The following is a 10,965-nucleotide window of genomic DNA, read 5'->3' on the forward strand; positions in this document are numbered from 1 at the left end:
TGTAGTAGTTAAAAATGGCACACAGCACAGCTAAAAATAGCCACATTGTTTCTACACCCCATCTCCTCAGATCTTCTCATTTCCTTTCACCATAATTTTTCTTCTGCCATTGTCGTTTAATTTTTTTGCATTTTAAAAAGTAGCGTGACCCTTTTTGTTCAAATCTAACACTATTACTAAAGTGAGGTATGGTGGTGGTAGCATCACTGTTTCACTCTGCTAATAAATTGAAACTTGGGCAAAGTCTATCTTTCACCAGGGCATCGAACCCAAACACAAGGCCAACAGGTAAAGGTACAACTGGATAAAGGTAACAACATCATTGACACTTTTTGAAGACTGGAGTGAACAAGTGTTATTAAACAACCTGGAGAAAATCTACATTGAGGAACATGCCAAATTACCAGCATGCAGAACTGATATGTTATTTCTGAAAAAGGTGTCTGTACAAGGTGTGGGACTGAATGTTTTTGCAGGATTACTTTGAAGATTATGTCCTATTAAAAACACACATTTTAAGGTTATTAAAATAAACATATCCCATAAAATACATTTTACTGTATGGTCAGTTTTTCATACTGTATTTGTGAAGTGTCTTATTCCTTTTGCAAGGCACTGTTATGTCAATATGGCACTAGAATATCTCAGACTGATAACTCAATAAAATATGTGGTCCAAGTAAACCAGCCCCAAAGCCTCAGCTGAAGGGCTGAATTCAGTCTTAGAACAAAAAGTGGTGGGTACTCATGAAATCCACATTCAAGGAACAAATGACTTAAAAGCTTATATACATTTTTTGCTAAGAACACTTTATCATAGGCTCAATTGAAAGATGAACACTTCTTCTACTTTATTGACCTAAATGTGATTTCATTCACTTCTTTTTTGCTTGTTTGAAACCCTGTCCACCATCCACCCAGGCCCTGCCCCTTTGTGGCCCACTAATGCCACTTTTACACAAAAGGTTGAGAAGACTAAGAAAGGAAATTATAACAAAAAGCAACATAGCTCAAAATTAATCCAGAAAGGCAAGATGTGTGAGTGACAAATAAAATAGCTTAGATAAAATGTTGTTTTTCAGCAAGCAAAGCTGCAGCAGACTTCTAAGTATATGTTGTGTCCTTTCCACAGGAAAGTCTGTTTCCATGTAAAACATGTCACCAGTCCAACAGCTACAATTTCAGAAGGAGGATGGGTACTGAAAGCTATGCCACTTTGGTAGATGTCTAACATCTTAGCATTTGTAACTAACCACATGCCAATAATTTCAAAATATTTTTCAGGTGACTTTTGAAAGTTCATTAACTTGTAACACGTTCTATAAAACAGATTTTTTTCAGTCAATACTGGACCCAGAATAAAGCAATGTTATGTAGGTATAGTATCTTTTATCCAGAATGCTTGGGACCTGGGGTTTTCCAGATAAGGGGTCTTTCCATAATTTGGATCACTATGTCTAAAAACCATTTAAATATTTAATAAATCCATAAGGATTGTTTTGCCACCAAAATGGGTTCATGCAGCTTAGTTACCATCAAGTACAAGGTACTGTTTTATTATTACAAGAAATCATTTTTAAAAATTAGAAATATTTGCTTAAAATTAACTCTATGGGAGATACAGAGCTTTCTGGATAACAGATTCCATACCTGTGTTACACTTCAGACACAGGCTTATGGTCCAGTCTACAGATAACTGTCCCATACCTTCTTCTTACATAAAAGTAGTGCATGTTGTCAGTACCAGCACCATAAACAAACTGATACAAACTTAAAATGAGTTTCAATAGTGGAGACCTTAAGTGACCTTAAGTGTAAACCCCTAAACGTTATCTAACACATGCTTAACATCCATAAACCGAAAAAAGATGGATCAGTAAATAGATGTGTAAATTCTGATTTATTTGTGCATCTTGAAAACTGGTTCTTGGAACAGGTTTACATACCACTTGTCTGGGTAGCAGCAACCAATGAAACCATTTATGTTTATTTAAATTGCACATGCCATTTTCCTGTAAAAAGAGATGTTTTCCAATTATTTCTGGTTTACATCCTGTTGCAAAGTGGGCAAGAGGACAAATTGCAAGAGGCACTTAAAGAGAAAGCTCTAAAAAAATCAACTTTAAGGGGCACATTCATTAAAGTACAACAGGTCCAATTATAAAAAAAAAATTATTTTTTCTAAAGTTTACCATTTTTTGTATTTTCTATGATATTTTTGTTAATTTACTTAACTTTTCGTACTTTGCGTCAGTTTGTGGGACAAAATCGTATTTGTCGCAATGAGTACCAAAGTTTTGTAATTCATTCAAGCTTTCGTATCGTGACTTTCCATTGGCCAGGTTGGAGCTACAGAGTGCCACTGAGTCCTATGGGAGGCTTCCAAAAACATGCACTGATGGTTCAATGTCAGGAAGAGTTTTGCGCCATTTACGATCATTGGGATACGATAATTTCAGGACTTTCGGATCGGCAAACGTAAACGCTTCAGTACAAAAATTTCGGAACTTTCGGATCGTAATTATGAAATGTACGTATTCAAATTAACAAAAATTTCATGACTTTTGCAATCATCAGAAATTATTGGATTTCATAATTCAGATTCGTACTTTAATGAATGTGCCCCTAGGTATCACGTGGACAAAAGTAATCTGAAGTGTGCAACTGGGTTTAGGGACCCCAGCAGCCGAAATTGTAAGGCTACATTTTTTTTATTTTTAATTGTCTGTGTAGACCTTCGACTCCGTCCTTAACTAGGTCTACTTCATATTATAAGAATATGCTAAAGTTCCCCTTAAACTTGTATCAGATACTGAATAACATGACAAAGTAAAATGCAGTGGTCCCTATATAGTGTTATAAAATAAAATGAACTGAAATTATTTAATGCACATCTGTTATGATTGAGTGAAGGTGGCAGCCTAAAAGAGGTTGTGTTAACAGGGAACACTGGACAATATTCCCTTTCATAGAGGCAGAAGTCCCACAGAAGGCGCAGCATAGGTTATTTCCCATCAGGCTTCCTTATTTCCAACACAGGTCCTGTACCCCTGTTTAGTATTGTCTGCACTTGAGCATTGTGTGAGTGGGGCCTGAATGGCAGTTTTTTGGCTACCACCTAAAAGGAGACATTGCACAGAAGCCAATTTTTGGATTCATTTATCTTCACTTTTTTGGGCAATTTATCCAATCCCTAACGTGAGGGAATGAGTTTGAAATTACAAGTAGCTAAAAGTCTCATGTCTCCTCTAGAGTTAAGTAAACCAAAAAATATACTTTTTTTAAGATAGGCTTTCTTAACCCTTTGGTAGCATCCAACTAAGTATTGCAGAAAAAAAAATAATTGCTACACATCACTACATCAAAAATTCCCCTTTCAAAAAAAAAAAAAAAAAGTACTGCTTGGGATGCGGAAATCTATCCATATTCAATGCTCTTGCTCTGGGTGAATCCAAAAAAGTGTCTACTGGTACAAGCTAAGCATTTTCTGTATTGCCCTACTCTTTTTACTTCAATCTGCAAGTTTGAAGTATTACAACTACTGTTTCTGCACTTTACACCAAAAAAGTCTTTAGTTTATTTAACCTATAAGAGTTAGGCTCTGCGCAACTAGCTACTGTAGAGAGTAGAATTTAACACTGGTTCTAAAATGTGTTATACATAGAAGACTATATTCTAGTAGCTAAAATTATGAAACATTGACTTCAGAATCAAGAGAAATCTCCTAAGACTGCAAAGTTTTTCAGAGAAACAAAATGTGCTTAATATTTTCCTTATAAAAGGATGCACTGCTCAAACAATTCAGGACAGATTTGGAATGCAAGAGTTTCATAATCAAAGTAATAAACCTAAGAATATCTAGTTTTTCTTTTTCAAGTCTGAAGTATCTTTTGCATCTTCATCATCTGTGTATTCTGTTGGCTCCTCGCCATCCTTCAGAAGTTTCCCAACGTGGTGATACTTAACTGCAATATACATAGAGGAGAAGAAATACATTTTGCATGTCATTTAAGGATGTGATTAGCTTTGTAGTGTTTAATCCCTTTACAGTAGCTTGCAAAAAAAATTAGTACCACTGATCAGTGATTTGACTGGACAATTCTAGGACACTTGTAACCATAAAACCTTTTACCACATCACAACTATGATGCTATCATGAGTTCTGAGCAAACTCTAACAGTGACTTTACCTGGTTCTGAGCAATGGCTTCTATTTTGTTACTGTCACATGCAGGTGGACTGCAGTGAAATGCATAACTGGCAGAAAATATGCTCTATGTGTCATAGGCCTTAGTACTCAGCCAAACCAAATCCTTAAAGGAGACATATTTTGTGAAAAACAAGAATGTGCCAGTGCATTATACTCCTCCAAAAATAGAAGGAATGTGCAGAGAAAAAATGTGTTTTGGGATTATTTATTGGATATTTCCCCCAAAAAATCCCTACTAGTCCCACCCATCTGTTTCACTTCCTGCTGTCAACTTTCCAAGGCTGTGCAGGGGAGCCAATGGCATTCAGCACACTACACTGTAGGATAGGAACCAATCAGCAGCTAGGCTGACCCGACAGGGAACTGAAGCATGTGCTTGCTTGTGTGACTACAGGGCTGTAACTGGCTATACCTCTACTACAGTGCTTCTGGTAGGGACCACTGGGACATACCCACCCCTCATTTAAAACATGGACAGGGATCATAGCAGATCTATAGGGAGCTCGAATAAAGGAGCCATTTTTAAAGTTAATGATAATTTTTTGCCCAGAGTGAAACCAGCACCATATATTATTATCCTATAAGTCTCCTTTAAAAGGTCACATAACATTAAAGTGACCATGACACCTTAAATACACTATTATATACAGTGTGAAAGTATAAAAAATAAAGCTTATGCGCTATGTTAACTAACACAAGGCTCAGTCGGAGGGTCCACCTACTGACCAAGCTAGATGCTTCTGTGCTGAATCTGTTTATTTTCCTTGTAACTGTTTTTAGGACCAATTATCAGAGAAGATTACACATGGAGTTTTTTGGGGCACTTTTAAATGGTGATAACATTTCAAGTGTCAGGGTCACTTGACAACTTAAAGCGATACAAACTACAGTTGAAAATATTAACGTACATTAAATGTGACCTATAGGTCATGTTGATCATTTTTGGCAGATAGGGCTTGCTTTTGTAAGTAATTGTTACTTAAAGCTCCCCCCAGTCTGGGGGGCAAAACTGTTTTGCCCCCCAGACTGTCCCTTCTAAACCAGTTATATCAGTTATAGCCTCTAATGCTAAAAGACTCCTTCTACCCAAATATGGCAGCCCCTTCATAGAGGAACCTGGGGGATCAGATGGAAAAGAGTCAGGAAATACTTTAATTGCAAAATTATAAAGGTTATGTAAAGACAATATTATGATGGATGTAAAAAAAAAAAAAAAGGTTTAATTTCTGGTGTCAGTATCTCTATAAGACAGTTTTTTAGAAGATGTAATTTTTGGGATCTTTTCTCAAATCTAAATATGCAAATGATGGGTCATATTTGGCTTATATTAGCTAGATTGTGGAGGATTCTGTATTCATGCACATACAGTCATTATGCATTTAGTGCATTAGTTTCAACACACATTTTTCTTCTGTTGAGTTTAAATAGAATTGTGCTGGAGACTTGTGCCAAAGACAAAACACTAATATTGAGAAATGGAAGGATGCATTTCCCAGCACCAGCAGAATACTAATTTTAATATTTTATATTCATAAAACACTCTTTAAAGGGCTACTTTGTTTTGTCAATTTTATAGATCTTTGTATGGCTCTCACTATGAAATAACACAGATATAAAACTTACAAGTAAATTGTGCCTCCCAGTCACTCAACGTCTCCCTCTGTGTTGCTGTTAGATCAGATAAGTCGTCATAAGTATCTTTAAGAGCCTCTTTGTCCAAACAAAATGTTGCAAGACCTCTGGATGCATCCCGTCCAGCAAATACCCCATAAGGACCCTCTGCACATCCAGAAAAAGCAGTATTTACAACTTAGAATGGATACAGACCACATTAAGAAATGTACCATAAATATAAAGAGCAAAATAACCTTATAAAAAGCATCAGTGACACTGCTGCAAACAACTCAAAATTCTTTTAGACAGCAGTGAACATGAAAATTGCTGAGTCATGCCGAAATCAGCTAATTAAGACAAAAATTTACGATCAGATTCATTAAACATCCAGTGCAATTTAGTTATTTGTTAAAAACAGCAACAGTTTAACTTTGAACTGAAACTTGTGTGTAAGTACAGTACACAGCACATAAATTAAAGTTTTAACTAAAGTCTATGTTTTTATCAGAATTTCTCAACATCTCGCTACATGCCAGATTATGTGGACAGAAACTGAACAGAGTCCAAAGGTACAAAGGTCTGTTAGACACTTAGCTGTGTCAATTATACATTTCACAATAAAAGGCAACAAAACCTTATAACATTTTCATTACTAACCCTCAGCTTTTCTGTATTTGAATCAGAATAATGTGCTGTGTAAAGTTTAGCAGTCAGATAACATGGTCTTTAACAAAAAGTATGTAAAAATAATCCATCATACAACCAGGCTCATACTGAATAGGAAATAGGGGCAAAAAAGGAACAGAATCTTTTATTTTTTGGGACACAGAGTTGCTAAATTAAAATATAATTCATGTAAAGTGTTATAACAGAAGGGATAAATTGCTGTTTTTTTTGCACAATGCCTACAGGAATATCTAAAATTATTCTGAAACTGGATTGTCAAGTTCTGCACTGAAACCTAAAGCCAATGAACATTACATAATCAGGGATAACACAGGTAAACAAGTGTTTTAATTCCCCCAATAATAAAGGCAAGCTTCCCACAGACAATTCTGAGCAGTTCCCAGCCCACTGAGCTACTTATTCCTGTGGAAATAAAAGCTATAATTTGCCACCCTTGTGCCACTGCCCTTATCATGCAGTATGTTGCAACTTTTGTGAGACCTAAAAAGTTAAATGCATGGTCATTCATCTCTATGGAGTAGCACAAAAGTCACAGTATTACATCATTTTCATATATCATATGCTGACCACATATTCTACATAGCATTTCCCTCAACATTTTGTCCAGCAGCTAAGCATCAGAAAAATTCTTGTAACGTCTTGCCATTAAAATCCAGACAATTTCAGCCTATTAAACCATTATCTCAACTGATTAAATATCTGTTTTTCAAGACAATTTCTCTGCTGCTTACCTGGACCATAAAACTTTTTCCCTCTAGTGACATCGAACACTTTGCCACTGATGGCCATTAGAATCCTAGGATTTTGGACACCATCATACTCCTTAAGCTCTGCCGGGGTAAAATCTCGCCTTTTCATTTTGGGTAGCTGCTCCTCGTTGTTCTCTGTGGTTTGGGGTTTGTCTCCCCGCAGTATCTTGTACAGCAAGTACAGGCACAGGCACAGAAGGCATATATTTAAAGGAGAAGTAAAGATCTCCTGCAGTATTCCTTCTTCAGCCATTTTACTTCAGGTATTTTAAATACCAAACATTCAAATCAGCTTTCTGCTGTGTGGGTTTGTCTTGCCTGTGGGGATAAGAAGTGGAAGCACTGAAATGGCATGCAGGTTTTAGTCATAAAAAGACCATGAGAATTACAAGTGCAGTTCAAGGTAAAACTCCTGTGTGTTTACTGTAGATTCCAGGGCCATCTTAAGTGCATGTAATAAGATGCTGTCGACAGAAAGTAAAAACAGATTAAGACAATGTTAATGTAGCAAATGGCTTGGGAATGCTAGAAATCCCTGGTGACCAGCTCTCTCTTACCCTGAAGCTGAACGCAGTGCTTTCCTCTGCTAAGGCAGTTTTCAGCACCGTCACTCCCAGCACTAAACAAACCCTGGAAGCAGCCCAGCAGCTCGTGTAACACTAGTCTGTATACAGGAAGGGCTCTCCCTCTCTCCCACATCTATTCCAGGTCAAATGTCATTTAACGCAAGGCGTGTTTTCTAGTGTGCACTCACACACCACAGAATAAAGTTACACAACTTCATAGCAACTGATCATTTTGCTTACAAGGCATTATAATATTCAATACATATGAGCTTGTAGACCCCCTCCTAACTGCTCATCAGATCCCAAGTACAGACCAGTTTGCCCTAAGGGATCTGATTAGTAACTACTCTGACTGCGTTAAAATCCAGCAGATGAGCTTTAGCAAATAGGGTATTCAATAAAATATAAATTTATCAGCGAAACTTTCTTCTGCTTCAAGGTTCACTGATTTACTGTTAGTTGCAGAGGCACAAACAGAATAGTCTTTTTTAACCATTATGGCAGCTATATCCATGAAAAGTGCATATTTTGCTGTGAAGGAATAGTTGCTTAAGAAGCATCCTGGATCTTGTAGCTCAGAAATAAAAGTAGTACAAATACAACTCAGTACAACAGGGAGCTTCAGCTGAACTAAATCCCTCAGCACCACAGGGAGCTATAGTTGGACTACAACTACCAGAACAGGGAGCTATAGTTGGACTACAACTACCAGAACAGGGAGCTATAGCTGGACTACAACTACCAGAACAGGGAGCTATAGCTGGACTACAACTACCAGAACAGGGAGCTATAGCTGGACTACAACTACCAGAACAGGGAGCTATAGCTGGACTACAACTACCAGAACAGGGAGCTATAGCTGGACTACAACTACCAGAACAGGGAGCTATAGCTGGACTACAACTACCAGAACAGGGAGCTATAGCTGGACTACAACTACCAGAACAGGGAGCTATAGCTGGACTACAACTACCAGAACAGGGAGCTTTAGCTGGACTACAACTACCAGAACAGGGAGCTTTAGCTGGACTACAACTACCAGAACAGGGAGCTATAGCTGGACTACAACTACCAGAACAGGGAGCTTTAGCTGGACTACAACTACCAGAACAGGGAGCTTTAGCTGGACTACAACTACCAGAACAGGGAGCTTTAGCTGGACTACAACTACCAGAACAGGGAGCTTTAGCTGGACTACAACTACCAGAACAGGGAGCTTTAGCTGGACTACAACTACCAGAACAGGGAGCTTTAGCTGGACTACAACTACCAGAACAGGGAGCTTTAGCTGGACTACAACTACCAGAACAGGGAGCTTTAGCTGGACTACAACTACCAGAACAGGGAGCTTTAGCTGGACTACAACTACCAGAACAGGGAGCTTTAGCTGGACTACAACTACCAGAACAGGGAGCTTTAGCTGGACTACAACTACCAGAACAGGGAGCTTTAGCTGGACTACAACTACCAGAACAGGGAGCTTTAGCTGGACTACAACTACCAGAACAGGGAGCTATAGCTGGACTACAACTACCAGAACAGGGAGCTTTAGCTGGACTACAACTACCAGAACAGGGAGCTTTAGCTGGACTACAACTACCAGAACAGGGAGCTTTAGCTGGACTACAACTACCAGAACAGGGAGCTTTAGCTGGACTACAACTACCAGAACAGGGAGCTTTAGCTGGACTACAACTACCAGAACAGGGAGCTTTAGCTGGACTACAACTACCAGAACAGGGAGCTTTAGCTGGACTACAACTACCAGAACAGGGAGCTTTAGCTGGACTACAACTACCAGAACAGGGAGCTTTAGCTGGACTACAACTACCAGAACAGGGAGCTTTAGCTGGACTACAACTACCAGAACAGGGAGCTTTAGCTGGACTACAACTACCAGAACAGGGAGCTTTAGCTGGACTACAACTACCAGAACAGGGAGCTTTAGCTGGACTACAACTACCAGAACAGGGAGCTTTAGCTGGACTACAACTTCCAGAACAGGGAGCTTTAGCTGGACTACAACTACCAGAACAGGGAGCTTTAGCTGGACTACAACTTCCAGAACAGGGAGCTTTAGCTGGACTACAACTTCCAGAACAGGGAGCTTTAGCTGGACTACAACTTCCAGAACAGGGAGCTTTAGTTGGACTACAACTTCCAGAACAGGGAGTTTTAGTTGGACTACAACTTCCAGAACAGGGAGCTTTAGTTGGACTACAACTACCAGAACAGGGAGCTACAGCTGGACTACAACTCCCTGCATACCCCAATAACATGAATACATAACATCAAACTATCTGTAAAAGGACTCATTCTGCATTGTGTTAATTGGCAAACAGCATTAGCTACCCTTAAAACAGTAAGTTCAATTTTGAATAAACAATTACAATGTTTGTTCTTATACAAATCCAGCTCCTTGTCTAGAGATCAGGGTCACAAAGAAAACCTTAGACGAAACATAAGTTGCTCTAGTACTACATCTCCCGATATTCCGCCAGCTATTGGCATGCTGGAAGGACTATGGAACTTGTAGTTCCCCATAATGCCATAATGGCGCGCCAAATATTCGCTTTCCTTACAACACGCAATGAAGCTGCCGCACAGTAATGCTGAAATGGCGCAGGCGCAGGCGCAGCTGAATGCAGCCGAGTCAAGACCCGGGAACGGAAGTGCGATGAAATGGGAGGAAACGTGCAGGTGATGGAGAAGTCACTCTTTGTATGCACGTTATTACAAGTCTTCAACCCGTTTCATGTAGGGTGATGCCGAAACACAATATCAAAATAAAATCCAAGATACCCTCCGTCCTTATTTTAGAAATTGCTTGGAGAAGAAGCGCAAATATTTTTAACGTAAACGCGCATAACCTACCACTTTTCCCTGGGCGCATTATTTACCTGTGGGCGGGGCTTGCGCTGAATATAGCCATACGACAGCAAGCAGCCAATGAGATGCCCGCACTAAAGCGCTGTCTTGGGTTTTTTTTTTCGGTAGGTGGCCTTTATTGTGATGTTTCAGTCAGAGGAGCAGCAGTCAGCCAATTAGAAGCGAGCAGTGATGCCTGACTTGCCAAGGCAGTGTAGCGGCAGTGCAATGGTACTGAAAGAGTTTCCTTGGCTTTCTTCCTAGAGAGTGACT

General features: G+C 39.1%; 1 protein-coding gene across 8 annotated transcripts; it reads right to left on the reverse strand.

The window, feature by feature from the left end:
• Positions 1-1,880: 1,880 nt before the first annotated feature.
• Positions 1,881-10,813, reverse strand: pgrmc1 (progesterone receptor membrane component 1). Of its 8 annotated transcripts, NM_001006841.1 has the most exon segments (5): positions 1,881-3,043; positions 3,292-3,964; positions 5,832-5,987; positions 7,241-7,722; positions 7,816-7,860. In NM_001006841.1, coding segments are annotated over 3 exon segments (534 nt in total). In that variant the 5' UTR covers positions 7,512-7,722; positions 7,816-7,860; the 3' UTR covers positions 1,881-3,043; positions 3,292-3,857.
• Positions 10,814-10,965: the final 152 nt, after the last annotated feature.

The sequence above is a fragment of the Xenopus tropicalis genome, chromosome 8 (genome assembly GCF_000004195.4).
Source record: "Xenopus tropicalis strain Nigerian chromosome 8, UCB_Xtro_10.0, whole genome shotgun sequence".
NCBI classification, from domain to species: Eukaryota; Metazoa; Chordata; class Amphibia; order Anura; family Pipidae; genus Xenopus; species Xenopus tropicalis.